We start from the raw sequence: 17,261 nt of genomic DNA on the forward strand, positions 1-17,261 counted from the left end.
CAGCAGCTCCAAACTCAAGACCTAACGTGTGCGTGTGTGTGTGTGTGTGTGTGTGTGTGTATGTGTGTGTTGGTAGGGGAGCGAGGGAGGGACACACCTCTAGAAGTTTACCAACGGGGACTTTCTGGAATATTTGTTTGCCTCTGTGGACCAGTATGCTCACTGTTTGCACATCGACAGCTTATGCATTCTTGTATTATAACTAAACTCGAAAGCCCCATACCGGAACTGAGTTCTGCAGAATGGCAGTGGCAGTCTCTGAATCCAGCCCAGGCCTCTGCATTCCCGATTCGCACCTGGAGCACGAAGGCTCCTTGTCGCCTCGGTTCTGTGTTTCCGTGAACCTTTTTCTCCGTGCTAAACCTACCACATGCTTTCTGTCCTGAAGGTCCCTTAAGACCTCATGAGTTTAAAACTTCAGGCAGCCCTCAGGCTGCTGCTTTCCTGGGAGTTCCTGCAAGTCACTGTCACCAGCTGCCGCCTCTCCTCCTTACCCACCCAACTATCCCAACTGCCCCCCCCCGCCCCCCGCAAGGTCTTCTCAGCTTCCTAAAAACGCTGGGAGTCCATTAGAATTATGGGAGTGGAGGGGGTGGGTTGCAAACGCATGTCAGTACTGGAGGCTTGAAGGAGTTGCTAAGAAACAAGACAACAAGAAGGAAGAAAACACAGGAGGTTATACCTGCAAGAGAAGAACAGAGCGGAAAGCAAGCACCTCGAACAGGGGTTCTCTTCTGGGAAGAGCCATCCCGTGGACACCGGTGCAGCCCTTTCCAGACAAACACAGCGCCAGGCTCCCCCAAGGCCAGCTGTGCAAGGCAGGAGTCATTCACTGCTTGGCTCTGGGTAGGTTTCTTAGGGCAAAGGGGGTTTTCTCGAGCCACAGACACTCTCTTGTCCTGGGCACATGCACTGCTGCTTGCACACATGCCAACGGCTGCAGAAAACTGCCAGCTCAAGGGAGGACCCGGCCCTCTGCCCTCCCAGTGTCCACCACGCACTGATGGAGGCTCAGGGTCAGGGAAAGACAGCAGACGCCGAAAGGCAAGGACCTGTCAAGGACACACTCGTTCTGATGAACATCATGGCCACCGATTTAGCCAAGCCCCTGCCCGCTGGCTCATCCAGCACTTAGGTGAGAAGGGGCGGGGGTCAAACCCGGTCCATCTCTGGTATGTAAGAGTCGCATTTCATTGCATTTTCCTTCAAAAATTAAGTTGATATCAGCAAACATTTTAACAGGGTCCAGACTACCAAAAAGGCCAGAGACCAGCCATCTCTATCCCTTCCGCCAAGGCTTCCCTTGTGCGCATCCCTCGCAGGGCGGGCAGCGTGTCGGCACAGCCAGCCGAGCTTCCTAAAGGCGCTGGGGCTGGGTGGCGGTAATTACACTAGTGCGTTTTTAATAAGCAGGCACCACTGAGATGGAGCACTGGTTTGGGGAGGTGATTTATAAACGGTTATTCCCCAGGCACTTCCCGTGGAGTCCAATTACCCCTCACGACAGTGTCCTTCCACTTGATCCCCATCTAAGGTCCAGGATCAGCCTGGCCGCCTCTGGCCAGGCCCCCGGAGCAGCGCTGGAATGGTGATGGGAAGCCAACCGCCACGGGGCTGGGGCGGCGGGCGCCAAGGGGGGACCCGGCGGGCAGCCCACCTCTACGGAGCTTCACGGGACACCGGAGCGTGGCCTGGCCTCATCCTCCAGGGCATGGAGCAGCTAGACCAGAGTCAGAGCTCCACATGAGACACGGTGGCTCTGGCTCCGAAGCTCATCTCCCGACCTGGACCACAAACCCTCCCGCTGGGGGGCCAATCTGGGAGGCCACGGGCAGAGGGTGATTTGCCCCCTGGGCTTCAGGTGGCTGCAGTCCAAGGGGGCTCAGGGATTTTTTCACCCCAGAGCCCCCTTTGGTCATCTCTTGAGCGCGGGTACCAAGTTTGGTACTTGTTGCCTATTCAAAGTCATCACTTTTTAAAAGACAAACTTGGTCATCTATCGCTGACACATGGAATGAAGCTGTACTGTCTACTCAGTGCTGCTGTCACTGAAGTATACATTCACCCCGAAGTCACGTACTGTGGTGGTGTTCTACCCATGCTCAGGAAAATAAACTAAAGCAATACACCTAAACTCCAGTTTCTCCTGGGAAGCTTTAGGAAAACACAAGAAGAGAAAGGAGACCTTTTTGGAGAAGCAGGGAAGAGACTTGTTGATGAGCGATACACGCATTTGACCCAAGTTCAGAAGAGCCACACTCAGTGCCTCCCCCGTAGTTCCCCCATCCTAGAAAAGCTGACAGTCCATTTCATGGCCGGTGGCTGGGGCCTGGAACCACAGAAGGGCACCAGCAGATGCAACGTTTCCGCTGCCCCTGCACGCTGCTTCCGTTCCGTCCCTGCCAAGTGTCAAAAGCAGACAGACACACCTTCTCGGTCACTTTCCCGGAGCAAGCCAAGGAAGCAAAGCTCCCAGTTTTCATCCAGGCCCGCCCCTGACCCTACCCTCCACAATGGGCCTCGGCCAGGCCTGCTGCTTGTCCACATCACTAATAAGACTCCTTTTATGGTCTTGTGAAAAGCAAGGGGCTCGGCTGAGCCGGGCGGGCGGAACTCCCTGCAGCCCCTTCCCCTAAACTCCAAAGCACACCCCGAGCGCAGGCGGTGCGCAGTCCAACCCGGGCCCAGCCTGACTCAAAAGCTGCCACCTCTCTAGCTTAAAAATTCTCCCTAATAGGGATTAGCAAACAAGATAAGTACGCCCCGGAAAAGTTCAGTCCTGCCACAGAAGCTGCCCCTCCAACCTCAGAGAAGTCCACACACCACAGGCTTTTATAAGCCCTTTCCCCTTTAATGGCATAATTTTGATAGCGGCCTTATCTGGCACTGCAGAGGTCATTCCCAGGGCCAGCTGCCGTAACAGGGCGCCAAGAGCCCCCGAAGCTCGCCGCCCCCTCCTGGCACGCTCGCCCTGCCCCCTCCCCTCCCGAGGCTCAGGATCACAGCCGAATCCACGGCAGGAGGCAGCAGAGCGCGTCCCACCAGAGCACGTGGCGGCAAACATTCCTCTGGGGCACCGAGCGCCCCCCCACCCCCCAGCCCAAGCCCCGGGCCTGGCAGTGAGTCACGCCTCCTGGAGAGCAGGAGCCAGGCCGAGGGCGCCAACATTTCCCTTTCCTCCCGTTCTGCAATCGCACCCATCTTCCTTCCACCCATTTTGGATGTTGCAACGGCGTCGCCCACGGGGCCTGCCAGCTGTGCCCAGGACGCGGGCGGAGAAGGGGGCGAGGGGCCGCGCAGTCGCGGGTGCCGCTTCCCGCCCGCCGCCCCCTTGCGGCCCCTCGGCACGCCCCTGGAGGCCTGCGGGACCGCGTGCCGTCCGCACCCCCGCATGCCCGGCCCTTCCCAGGGCGGTTCGCAAACGCAGCTGTTCCAGAGCCCGGGGACCGCTGTAAGGGGTAGGCCCAAAGGGCTGCACCAGGCGGGGGCCGGCAGGGGGCGGGGGCTCGCGGCCCGACCGCCGCGGCCAGGACCCGGGGACCCCCCAGCCCACCTTGGCCTCTCCGGGGCGGGAGCGCCGGGCCCAGCGCGCGCCCACGCACGCACCAAAAAACTCCCAGGGAGAAGCGGGAAGCGGCTCCCCCAGCTTCAGGAAGGACACACCCGCCCTCCCGGCCGCTGGCGGGGAAGGGGAGGGTGCCAATTGGGCCGGCGTTCGCAGGCCTGGGCCGCGCGGCGTCGCCCTCCCCGGCGCCCCAGGTTTAATCGGTCAGGCCAAGGGGCCACCTCTAACGACCTCCGGCTCGGGCGCCTACTGCGGGGCCTTCAAGCCCCAAGTTTAAATCCACCTCTCTGGGACGCTCGTTGACTCGCAACGCCCTCTGGGGTCCCTACTTTTGCGCTCCTAACAAGCGGGGTGGGGGGGAGGGCCCGCAGAGCGCCTCGGCTCTAAGCCCCCCGCCCCGGTTGGCATCGCCACGCCAGTCCAGACCCTTCAGATCGGCCCCGCAGGGGCCGGCCGAACTCGGCCCCGCGGGAGAGCAACCCTGGGCCCGCACGCGTCACTCACCGGCCAGGCGAAGCTGAAAGGCAGCACGATGCGGTTGCGGTCGTTGCCGCGGCCGGACTTGAGGTTGAAAGTATTGCCCCCTATGACAGGCGTGGACCCGGAGCCGAAGCTGCAGGGCCCCCCGGCCGTGACGCGGGACTGGTACTCCTTGAGGCAGACTTTGAAGTACGTGTCACACTCGTCGCGGGCGCACTTGCGGTCCCCCGGGTTGCGGCCACCGCCGCAGCAGTTGCCGTTCTGCAGCTCCCCGTTCACGTTCTGCATGGACAGGATCTCCAACTCGAACTGCCCCGAGGCCCCGCACACCTGCCGGCGACGGCGAGAGGGAGGCGGGTCAGCGCCGGCCCGGGTGGCGGCTCCGCGGGTGGACGGGGCGCCTCCCTCCCCGCCCGCCCGCCCCGGCGGACCCCAGCGCCGAGCGAGCGTGATTGGGCAGAACCGGTGCGAGGGCTCTGCGGGATTTCAACGCACGGGAGGCACGAGTGCGGGAGAAAGTCCGCCTGGTTCCGGGGGGTGCAAGGGCGGCGCGGACGCGGCACCCCCTGCCCGGTCTCAACGGCCACGCTGGGGCGGCCCGGGGCTCCCCAGGGGGAAGGCGGCCGAGCTCGACCCAGGTGCGGGCGCGCGGGGGCGGGCAGCCGGGCACCCGAGGGTCCCCGAGCACGCCCGGAGCCCCCGGCGCTTAACCGGCTTGGCGTCCCCGGCGCCGCGAGGGGAGGGGGAGGGAGGCCCGGCGGGCTCCTACCTTGGCTCGCAGGGCGCAGAGCAGGGCAAGCAGGAGGCTCAGGGGGCGCCCGGGCCGGCCGCGCGCCCGTGGGGACCGCATCGCCGCGCCGCGGGCACTCGGGCCGCCGCCGCCGCTGCTGCTCGCGCTGGTGCTGCCGCCGCGTCCCGGCTCTGCTCCCCTCCGCCGCCTGGAGCATGCACGACCGGCGCGCCACGCCACTTCTCGAAAGCCCTTTCGCGGGCGGCGGGGCCTCCTTTTATTATTCCGATCGCGGCTGCGGGGCGTCCCCCTCCTCGTCCACCTCCCGGCTTTCTCCCCCTCGCTCGCGCTCCCCTTTTATTATTATGATTACGCGCAGCCTTTTATTCCCTTTCAGAGCGGCTGCATGGAAAGGGGGGGAGGGAAGGGAGGAAAAAAAACCAAAGTACCCCCCCCCGAGCGCGGCTGGCGGGCCGAGCGCAGGTAACACAATGACGCGCTCCCACCCGGCTCTCGGAGAGGGACCCGGAGAGCCCGTCTGGGAGCCGCAGCCCGGGCTGGCCACCTCTACCCAGCGCGCCGGACAGGGCGCATGCGCGTCTATTAATATTCATGAGGGGCGGTCCGGCCCGGGGCTCGCCCCTTCCCCTCCCTGGGGTGCCGGGGGGAGGGGGTGCCGGGGGGAGGGGGGGCCGGGCGCGGGGGAGGAACTTGGCTCGGGCTGGGTGCGGAGGGACGCGCGGGGCGGGGCAGATGGCTGGGGGCCCCCGAGCCCGACGCGACTGGGGGGTCGCGGCCGGGGAGGGGGAGCCGGGGGAGGAGCTGGGGAGCAGCCGGTGGCTCGCGGGGGCCACGTGGGCGCCCGGGGCTTCTGCCGGCCCGCCGGGGTCCCGGGTGCAGGCGGCGCGGGGCGGCTGGAGCGCCGGAGCGGGGCCGCTCCCGCCCGCGCCCGGCGCCCCGGGGGGACGGCCCGTTCCCCGCGCGCCCCGAACGCGCGCGGCGGGGGTGTCGGGGCTGGCGCGCGGGCCGCGGCGGCTCGCCCGGCGGAGGCGACCCGGCGGGCACTGCTGGGAACTCTGCAGAACTTTCCCGGAGCCAGGCTGGCCGCAGAGGCGAGGGGAAGCCTTGGCCGCGCTCCCCGCCCCCCCCCCCAGCCCGAGTCTGCGGCGTCTCCGAGGGCCCCCAGCTTCCTTTCCAGACCGCGCGAGGGCAGGGCGGCGGGGGCGCGGCGGCGGGGCGCCCCACGCGGGCTCCGGGCGCGGGCCGCGCGGCGGGGGAGCTCGGGCGCGTACCCTCCGCCGTGCTCGCCGGGGGGCGCAGTGCCGGGCTGGCACCTGTAGGCGGCCTCCGAGCAGCGAGCTGGGTGGCAGGAGGCAGCGCCTGCCACGGGTCGTCTAGCCGCCGCCTCTCTGGGGTGGCGGGGGAAACCGAGGCTCGGCCAGCCTCGCGACGACCAGCGACGCCCCTACTCCTAACCCGGGCCGCAGGAAACCTGCGAAGCCTTTCCCAGCTCCTCTCCCGGGGGCCCGCTTGCGCTAGTTGAGGGGACACCTTTAGGGAGCCATGAGCTTCCATGGAAGGGCGGACCTTCTCGGTGCTTCCATGGGACACGTCCTGTGGAAGAGCACGACTGCCGAGGGATCGGCTGGGAGGCATGATGGGCAGCAGTGGGTCAGAAAAAAGTTTCCAGTGGGTTGAGTTATGAGCGCGAAAAAGGGTGGGTGTTTGTGGTTATTACCCACTTTGGAGGAGGGCTCAGTAGGAACCATATTTCCAGTGCTAGCTCCCATCGTGCTGGGGGATCAAACGAGGCAGTTCTTTAAATGCGTTCAGAGCCACCAGGGATGATTTAGGAATTTGGGCACTTGCACAGCCCAAGAAATGCTCGAGGAAAGGCGCCTTCTTCGTGGTCATTTGTGCTATTGGGATGATCACTGGGGGGTGAATTAAGCCTGCGCACGTTGGGAGGGACACTTCCAGGAGCAGAACAAGTTTACAATGGGTCCCCTTGGCAGCTGGTGCAGGCAGTAGTTCCTCTTAAGGAGCCCCGTACCCCTCCCCGCAGTGCTCCTGATTGCGGTGCATCCACTTGTCCACTGAAATCCCACCCAGGCTTTCCTCACCAGTTTCCATACAAACCAGTATCCCTCTTTGCACCCCCCCCCTCCCTGCCTCCACCCTCAAATCTCCCTAAATTGTGGTGCCAAGCAATGGTTGAAAAGCAAGGCGCTGGTGCTGAAATAAAGCACAATTCACGATGCTTGGTGTGGTCTTGAAGTGCACATTCCTTGGGCTCCCCCTGCCCCAGCCTGTTTCAGTCCTGGTCCCCACACCCCCTCCGGAAGGAGACTCTGGTTCTTCAGTTGAGGATCCTGCTCCCTGGCTTCACTGCAGAAAGATACCTGGGCTTGCAGCTGCCTCCAGGTAGGGGTGGACTGCAGGGACGCGGGGCATGTTTCCAGGCCCTGGGTGAACCTGGCCTCTGACTAGTAAGAAACACCACAGATTTCTGAGGGGTTTCAACTTCTTGATCAACACTAGCAGGAATGCCCAAGAAATGGCTAATAAACACCACAAAACTCTCGTGCCAAATAGCCAGGTGACCCTCACCCCTTCCTGAACTTGGGGGCCCACTCTCATAGAGAACAGTTGTGGGCTAGAGGGGATTTTTTGAAAATTGTCAGTGCAGGCTCTTCCGGAAGGTGAACTGGTAGTCTCCTCAAAAGCCAGTCGTGTTTACCTCAGCTGTGAGGGGACGCTCGAGCCTCCCTCTCTCAAGAATGGGGACCTACAGCTGAAAGAACTCAAAGCACCCGTGGGCCCTGCTGTTTTCTCTTCAGGGCCTTGACTACAAGGGTAAATGAAGGCCCAGGAAAGTTCCTGTGAAAAATGCTGCATTTAGCCTTCACACCTGAGGAAAAGCAGCCAGGCTTGAGCTTAGCTCCCGCCTGGCCTGTCCCCTGGGCTCAAATCCTAACCTTCCTTGGATAGGTTTTGCCTTTAATTTTAAAAGGAGAAAGCCTCGTTTTTCTTTTTTTTTCCACAAAACTTGCCCTACCTGTTCTGAGTCATCAACAAACAGCAGCCCTGAACCCCCAAAAAGCTTACTAAGAGACACTCAAGCAGCATTAGCTGTGTTTAAATGCTTGGTTAACTGGAATCCCTGTTAGTATGACACTGGTAAAAAGCAGCTGATCAGTACTTATTGAGAACCACTGTTAACAATGTGGATGATCTAAAAAATATAGCATGAAAGTCACACACAACATACTGCATCCTGTATGAATCCATGTATACGAAGTTCTAGAACAGTCTAAAACCCCGGGGAGAAACACTTGGAAGAGTGGTTGCTTAGACAGGGAGGTGACGAAGTCTGGAAGGAGGGTCGTGATTTCTTCAGAGGGAGAATGGTGTTCCCTCTCGACAGGTTTGGCTGACGCGGGTAGGCATTAGGCGAAGTGTATTGAGCAGTATACTTCAGCTGGGTGTATTTCTTTATATGTCCAAAAGAGAAAAACAACTTTAAATACCTATTCAACTTGAGTTCATTATCTGGGTGCTGAAATATTTAGGGGGAAGTGAAATCATATCTGCAACTTTCAAATGCAGAAAACGGAGGGATGGGCTAAAGCAAGAATAGTGAAGGGTGAACGAAGGAGCCTAGGTGGTGAGTTTACCAATTTCTGTATATTTGAATTTTTTTTCATTAGAAAATATTGGGGAAAACAGTTATTGAAGTAGGTCCTGTGTGTGCTGGGTTTTGTGCAGGGTGCCAAGAATAAGATGGAAAATGCCAAAATATTGAAGGGAAGTGCTCTAGAGTGGGATGTGCATTTCTGATGGTTGATGACAGTCTAGGTGGTAATCGTGAACAAAAGGAAGGTAGTGCCTCTCCCCCATTCCTTTCCTAATTCCTTTCTTCATTCCAGTAACTTAGAACAGTTTAACTTCTTGAGAAGGACCTGTAAAAAACCCTTTAACGGCGCCCCCCACCCTTTTTTTTTAAACATTGTGGAGAAGTTACCACCAGTGCACAAGCCCATGACAATAAATGTTTCACAGAAAGGTGGATGTGATATTTTCTGTCCTTTTCCAGTGGAACCACAGGCTGCTTACATGCCCTACAAGCTCTTCCCTTGTTCCACCATCTACTTGGCTGAGCCACCTGGAAAGCCTGCCCACGTCACTTCCCAAGCACCGGATGCACACAGTGAGCCCCTGGGTACTGTTTCGGTCCTGCCTTAGCACAAGAAACTCGCATGAGGGAAGAAAACTGCAAAACCAAACTATGAGCAGAAGATTAGACGTTAAAACATCAGGAGGAGGTTATAGCTCCCATAGCAACCAGAACCAGGCCTCACATTTATATATTCAAGCTTAAATTTAGTGGATCCGGCCTTTTTTTTTTTTTTTTTTTTCAAAGCTTCAATTTACACACACAAGAGATCCCAATTCATTTTCTTTGGAAAACGGAACTATGAATTTCTTGCATTATCAACAGTAATTTTATTACTAGTTTCAAGTAATATTTCAGTTTTCTTTGAGCTCAATTATTTCTGATTTTTCCCACCCTGCCCCAATCCTGTTTCACAGTCCTTACGTGGAAACCTACCAGACCACAGATTTGCATGTCCACATCACAGAAGGTATCACCAAAAACCCAAGATGCAAACTCCAGGAACACATTTTACTCCTCAAATTGAAACCCAGCCTTCTCAATGTTATTGTTTTATTGGAACTGGAAAAAAAAATCCCATTTAAAAAATGCACTCTTAGAATTGAGAGTCTTCTTTGAAAAAAAAAATCCTGCGTGTAAGTTGCTAATAAACTGGCATTCTCAAAAAGATACAGATGAGTCACTGACCCTGCTTTCTGTGGTGCTGGGAACTGTCTGTTCTGTGAATGGCACCTGAATGACTTACCAGATATCCTGGAATAGCATTTTTTTTTTAATTTGTCCGTTTGTACAATGGACTGATCTAAATGCAACTATTTTCTGTAATTGTAAAGTGTGACTGAGCTCTTCCAAGGCTTTTTCATCAACTAAAAGGCCCTGGAAATTACACTTCCGGAAGCAGGTAGCGTTTGGAAATGACCACAAAACAATTCACTCTGAGCTATTCATCTCTCTTGCACTTGGGTTTTCCAAACAAATGCAAACCCAAATCTGCCTCTAGATTTAAAAAAAAGAAAAAAAAAACAACAAAGTAGTTGTTGGAACTCGAGAAAAGGAGAGCTAAATATATTCATTTATCTGAGAAAATTTCAAAACATACCTAACCATGAGAATCAAAGTTGATTACACCTGCTATCTGCATGAAAGCAACAGGGTTCGAATCACAGTATTTCGTGTTTGGGCTAAAGCTCCTCAGTGAATTACAAGGGTAATTAATAGGTTCTTTAACTGATGGCTTTCTCTAAATTAGAAGCTATTAACATCAAAAGTAGATGATCATAATGCTTATTTAAATTTTCATTTGGAAGGTAAATTGTTTTTATTGTCATTAAAAGAGTGCTCAAGAATGGCTAAAGACAGATTAGATAGAGCTCAAGAATGCTGGCATAAGTACTATTTAGAAATCTCCAGATCCATAGATACCAGCCATAACATAGGTTTACTGATGCGGATTTTCAAAGCATCATTAGGAAATGGTTTCAGAGCAATAGGAAAGAAAAAAAATTTTTTTGGAATAAAACTAAGACATAGAAAATTCAGAATGACTGTAAAGAAGGAAGTTTAATTTCCAAAAGATGGTTAATTAATTGAAGTGATAATATTTTTTAAAAGGGAAAAACAAGAGCTGCCAGTTACTGCCGGATAGTTTGTCAGTCATTCATGTGAAAAGGAGCTGGAGATTTTAATAGACCACAAATGTAACATGCTCTAAAAGTGCACTCAGGCTATTAAGAAGAATGGAGCCTACAGTTTGAGGCTGCCTTGCTAGAACTGTGGGTGAGAATCAAGGAAAAAGTATAGCTCCACCATATCATGCTCTGGCTTTAACACACCTGGAAGGTTCTGTCCAGCTCTGGGCATCATTTTTAAGAGAAATATTGACCAAATAGGCTACTCGTAGAAGAGGGTGATAAAGTGGTGAAAGGTGTAAGAAGACAGAGCAGTTAAAGAACTTGGACGTGTCAAACGTGGAAAAGAGAGGAAAAGGTATAGGACTGTCTGCAGATATTGGAATGGCTGATATGAGTAAGAGGGAGCAGACTTGAAATGCTGTAATTGGCAGAACCAGGCACAGTGGGTGGAGGTTACAAGGAAGTTGATCTTGACTCAGCAGAAAGACAGACTTTGTTTTCATAGGCGCTGCTCCTTGATGTAACAGGCTCCCTTGGAGACAGTGAGCGCCCTGCCACGGAAGGTAATTAAGCAGAGGCTGCTCTAGACCTTTGGGTAGCTGCACGGGCAAGAGGGAGATTCCCAGCCCTGGGTGGGAGGTTGAACCAGGTGGTTTTCCTCGCCAGGTAGGAAATTCCAACTCGGTGAGGCCATTACAAAATTAATGGAGAGGAACGAGAACTGAGGACTCTACCCCCAAAGAAAATCAAGGATCAGATTTGAGACAATTACGATGTCGATGCCATTGATGGAGGATTAGGTAGCCTGGTATGTGTGTAGGCAGGGGGTGGGGGTGTGGGTAGGAGGGTGGCTTGAATACTTTGCATGGAACCATCTGCTTTCTAAAGGGACTCCTCAAGGATCAATTGTGCATAATTACCAAATGTGGCGGCAATTAAGTCAAATCTCAGCAGAGGGGCCCTCCTTGCCATGGTTTCTTCACTGAACTCTGACCCTGCTATTCTCAACAGGGCCAAGGACCAGTGCCATTGGCATCACCTGGGAATGGTAGCACTCAGGCCTCTCACCCCAGAACTTCTGGCTCAGGAGCTGCAATTTAACAAGATACCCAGGTGCTTTGTTGGCACGCTAAGGGTTGAGAGGGCTCCATCTAGCCCACACTGAAGACAAAAATATTCTAAAGTTAGGAAGAATTTGTTGTCAAATGGTCTTTCCCCCAAATGTTTGAAATACTGGATTATTGGGTAAAAGTACTGGTTAGTCAAATTCCTGTTTTGATCGTCCTGTCACCAGCTGTGTCATAAATTTCTCAGTTATTTATCTAAATATTTATATACCAACATATTCTTACAGAGTGTGGGAGGAGAGAGATTTCAGACATCTTTCAGGGAAAACATATAAGCCAAGAGGAAAATATAGGTAAATAAATGAGAACCTGGAAATATAGAGCTAAAGATGAAAGATCAAGATGAGGGAGAAAAAAATATTGGCATAATAGAGGCTCTACCAACACAACTTTTCTGACCCATCACCCTCCCATCAAGTGGCTATAACTTGAGTGGTTGTGGTTACTTAGCACAGCAGCACAATGTATTTCCATTTTATTTTCAATTGAGATCTACTCTCAGATGTGCAGATTCTGATGGAACGCACTAAACTTTTACTGGGAAGTAAAATGAATGGAGTAGGGTTCATGTAAAAAGTCTTTTATAAGCATATTAGTGAAATCAGTCATTTTAGCTGTCTCAAATTGTAAATTTTGTAAGAAGTGATAATATAGCTAATCTCTATCAAAAGATACTAGACTACTGGACTTTTTTTTTTTTTAATGGTTTGAGTTTTTCCAGACCTCTATGCTATAGATAATAGTAATAAGGTTACATGCTTAGGTTCAGAGAATTTAGATTTACTTTTCATGCTTTCTTCATATCCTTGCCTGCTTCCATAATTAGAAATGCATTTATGGTTGATTAATTGAGAAAATGACCCGATTATTTATGCCTCCTGTCCAGACCCCTTGACAACGTGAGTTTGCAGTTCCTCCCACCAACAGGTGGCATTGACTTCCGCACCTCTTTAATCTGGGCTAGCCTCATGGCTTGCTTTGGCCGAAAGAATGAGGCAGAAGTGGTGTCGAGCCAGGACTGAGCCTGGACCTCAAGAAATTGTGCACATTTGTATTCTTTCTCTTGCTACAAGACTCTGCCCTTGCCATGAGACCAGTGGGGATGACCTCCTGGAAGAAGAGGGATGATGTGGAGAACTGTGTAGCCCTTGCTCAGGTGATCCTAGACCAGTCGGCTCCTTCTGCCCCCTCAGCTAATTGCAGACACACGAGGAAGCCCAGCTGAGATCAGCAGAACTACCCAGCCAACCCATAGACTTCTGAGAAATAACAATTGGGCCTTTTAAATCAGTACGTTTGGGGCCTGGTTTGTTATGCAGCCCTATTGTGGCAATAGATGACTGATACAGCATCCGTGGATGACATTGTCAAGAAAACCGAGACATAGAAGGCCAGCTCAAAAGCATTCAGTGAGTGGTAATTGTTACTAGTAAGCTTCTGTGAGCTAAGTACAGGCTGGACTGATCAGCTTTAACTCAACTGCCTCCACTTGAGAAAGCAAGCTGGTATGTGAGTGTAAGTAGCATTCTTATAGGAATAATCTGAGTCTTCTCCAAATGATCTTAGGTAATTTGCAGACTCTTCCTAAACCTATTGTGATAGAGACTCTGTTAAACAACTTCTAATTAGCCTCATCACTGAGCTAACCACTGTTCCCCTCACTTTAGTAAGTACTGGCTGCTACCCCTGGCTTGAAGATTTCCACAGCTAATGGGCCAAGTTCTAATATATGTGGGCGGTTCTCCAAAGTCAGGGAGGTGTTATACTTTGAATAGTCGGCTGGGTGGGTTACCAAACCTGTATATGCCAGTTGTACTTATTACTGAAATTACATCATTTAATTCAATATTACCTAAACTGGTGGAATGTGAGTGCTAAAAGATATCACTTCAATAGGAAATAAGGTAAATATAACTTGAAGAGAATAAATGTAATTAAAACCAAATTCTTGTTGAAGGAATGTGAGCCAGATAACTTTAAAATAGGGGAAAAGTCTGACAAATCTGGAAGGATTCTGCATTCAGACTGCTTTCCAAGTATCTTTTAACTTTCTTTCCAATTTAAAGAAACCCAAACTGAAAATGATAAACAATGTGTTACTGATGTGATAAGATGCAAAACTGCAACTCAAAAAAAAAGTTGGGTGCTAGGTCAAAAGACGGGCAAATATCCATTGAAATGTTTTATGTTAAAAATATTTGTATACACCATTTTTTAAGATTCCTCTCTTCAACCAAGAGTTTTGATTAGCCAATTACTGGCCATGATTGTTCATTTAAGAAGGTTTACTTCATGAGTGGAACCTGGAGCAGTATCTGACACATAACAGGTGCACTATAACTAGTTCCTGAATCAATTTGTAGAATGAATTAGTTGCAAATTATTGGCAATAATCATTACAACCAACACCAGGCATGTCTTCACACAAGAGTGTGTCTTAATACTAAGTTTGAAAAGCACTAATCTAGAAGCCAAAGGAATGCTTTAGCTTTCCAGCAAACCTCTCAACTAGCACTTAAAAAAAAAAAAAACAACTCAGGCCTTTGACAAAGGCCAAAACTGCAGGGTTTTGGTGTTCTGTTCATAATGTCACACTAGTACACATTCGGATCACCTGGAGGGCTTGTTAAACCATTGCCTGGCTCTACTCCAGGAGTTTCCAATTCAGTAAGTCCAGGGTAGGACCTGAGAATTGGTAATTCTAAGAGTTTCCAGGTGATGTTAGTTCAGGGACCAAAGTCTGAGAACCACTGACCTGGTATAACTCCAAATAGCCAATTACCAAGGTCAGCTGCCTCTTCTCCCACCCCAGCTAGGTACTTCCTTCAAAGGTGTCACCTGGTTTGGGATTGACTTCAAGATTATGGCAACAAGTCTTGAGTTGATGGGGTAAGTGAAGGAGTGCAGCAAAGCCCTGGAAGTGTGTTAGTCTAGGCTGTGGACCTGATGCAGTAGGATTGCTTTCCTATACTATTTAAGCCTCACCGCAATGCTATAAAGTTGATATTATCCCCATTTTCAAATGAGAAAACTGAGATTCAGAAAGGTAACATGGTTTTCAGCCTGTTTGTCTAGATAGGGGGTGCAGCTAGGAAGCAGGGGTGTTAGGAGTCAGGGTTGGTGGCCACCAAAGGCCCTACTCTTTCCAGAACTAAATCATGACGTCCTTAGGGCATGCTTTAGTTTCCTGACTGCTGAAATGAACACCATGCAGTGGGTTGACCTAAACAACAGGAACTTATTCACCCATGATTTTGAGGCAAGGAGAAGTCCAAAATCAAGGCTCCAGCAAGACGAGACTCTCTCCCAGAAGACTGTGGCATTTGGGGGCTGGCTGCTGGCAGTCCTTGGCTCCTCTGTCACATGGCGAAGCACATGGCGGCCTCTCCTGGCTTTGGGGTTCCGTTGCCTTCCAACTTCCGGCTGCTCCCTGCAGCTCCTCTCCGCCTTCCCTATAGCACTTTCAGTAACAGGATTAAGACCATCCGGATTCAGCTGGGCCACACCCTGACTGAAGTGACCTCACCCAAAGGCCCTGCTTACAAGCGTCCACAGCCACAGGCATGGGTTAAGTTGAAGGAACGTGTATTTCTGGGCATATAACCCCAAGCCCCCGCGGGGTGGATGCTTGAATGTCGAGCCGGGCGTCTTGGACTTGAACGTGCCCGTGCCTCTCCTGGGCATCTTGTTAAAACACAGATACTTGTTCTACAGGGTGGGGAGGACCTGAGATTCTGCAGTTCTCACTGGGTCCGAGGCGATGCCAGCACTGCATGGACCACTCTTGGGGAAGCAAGACTCTCAACCCCATGAGCTTCAGTGCAGACCCTGGATGTCCCTTGGCAGGAAGTGGAAGTCCTGAATGGCCCTTTAATCATGTCATACACACAGCACAATTTGCCTTTCATTTTCTCAATGAAGAATTGGAAGCGGGAACAAAAGAGGAATCTGTATTGAAAGAATGAGCCCAAGGAGGAATGCCAGGGCCAAACACTCTTCTTGAGAGAAAGGACAAAGATGTGAGGGAAAGGAATCGGAACTCTCAGAGTGAAAACGCCACAGCTTGTGCCCTACCGTTATCTCCTCTGTGCAAGCGACCAGGAGAGCACGTCCCCTGTTTACCCATTGCAGGACTGCGGGATGAGAATCTAGAACAATCCACTGTGCTCTCCTGGCCGCCACTCCACACAAGACAGGGGAGCGTGGAATTACCGTGAAAGCAGCAAGAAGGGCTGGGAATTTTTAACCCTTTTCTTTGCACCTTTGATGGCATACCTGTTACTGATTTCTTTTTCTTTACTGACAGGTAACAGAAGTCTTTCTTTTTGGTATACAGTTTTGTGAGTTTTGACAAATGCATGTGGTTGTGTAATCACCACCACCCTCAAGATCCAGAACAGTTCCTCGCTTCCCAAAGGCCTTGTGCTGACACTTTGTGGTAAGTCCTCCCCCTTACAGATTTGCCTTTTCTAGAATGTCATAAATAGAGCCATACAGTTTGCAGCCTTTTGAGGCTGACTTTACACCACGTCATGCTTGTGCAATTTAACCACGTCACTGTGTGTATCAACAACTCAAGCCTTTTTATTGCTGAGTAGTGTTTTGTTGCACGGCACACCACAGTTTGTCCCCCCCCCCTCCCGCCCCCACCAGGTGAGCAATCTTTGGGCTGTTTTAGATCTTGGTGGCTCTGAATAGAGCTGCTACAAACATTTGTGCACAGGTTTTGGTGGGCATAAAAGTCCTCGCTTCTCTTCGGTGCATATCTGGGAGTAGGGTGCCTGGGTGGAATTGTAGCTGTGTGAGAAACCACCGGGCTGTTTCCAGAGTGGCTGCACCATTTTGCATTCCAGCAGCAATGGACAAGCGATTTTTCTGAGCCGCACAAGCCGTCCCCTCTCCCCTCACCCCCACCCCCCACGCGGCACAGACACCCTTCACTTTAGGGAACTCAGAGGTTGCTGAGTGAGCACCCGCCACCTGGGAGAAGGCTGAGGTCAGAGGCTTCAGGAAAGGCAGGGAGGCGAAAGGTCCCTTCCTGACCCCACCCAGTCTCCAGACCCATCTGTTGAGGCCCACTTCCTCCTCCTCGAGGAGGATTTTGAGCCCACCTCTCTCCCCAGCTAGTGTGCAGTCCCCAAACGCCACCCTCCTGGGTCAGGCTTTGTTGCCAGATAATGTGACTTTGAAAAGAAGCCCTTCCCTCCCCCTGAAAGGAGGCTGAGAGAGGCTCTCAGATCAATCCTCAGCAGATCCACCGAGGCACAAAGCTCCAGAAATCCTTTCTTCTCTCCTCGGAGCAGCTGCTGTTGCGGGACACGCAGCCCCACCCCACCCCCCAGCTCAGCCCCCTCTGGAAACCTGACAGCTATTCATGTCACTTAATCCAGCTAAAATCCTCTTCGTGCTCTCTCCCCGAGGTGTGGGCGGCCGAGGGAAACTGGGCTTAATTCAGATGCTGGAAAGGAGAGGAAAGGTATCACGTGTTTGATATCCTGTCCAGGAAGCTGACTCTTCTAGAAGCTTCCATTTGTAACCCCTGTTTGAGTGG

The 17,261-nt window shown here is 52.5% G+C and overlaps 1 protein-coding gene across 1 annotated transcript in view; it reads right to left on the reverse strand.

Moving 5' to 3' along the window:
* The window catches only part of JAG1 (jagged canonical Notch ligand 1), a 32,482-nt gene extending 27,129 nt beyond the window's left edge, over positions 1-5,353 (reverse strand). The window contains exons 1-2 of the mRNA XM_004461826.5: positions 4,815-5,353; positions 4,070-4,375 (exon numbers count right to left, since the gene is read on the reverse strand). Of these exons, the coding sequence (XP_004461883.1) occupies positions 4,070-4,375; positions 4,815-4,895 (387 nt within the window). The 5' untranslated portion in view covers positions 4,896-5,353. The remainder of the gene's footprint in view (positions 1-4,069; positions 4,376-4,814) is intronic.
* Positions 5,354-17,261: the final 11,908 nt, after the last annotated feature.

Source organism: Dasypus novemcinctus, chromosome 24 (genome assembly GCF_030445035.2).
Source record: "Dasypus novemcinctus isolate mDasNov1 chromosome 24, mDasNov1.1.hap2, whole genome shotgun sequence".
Lineage (NCBI taxonomy): Eukaryota > Metazoa > Chordata > Mammalia > Cingulata > Dasypodidae > Dasypus > Dasypus novemcinctus.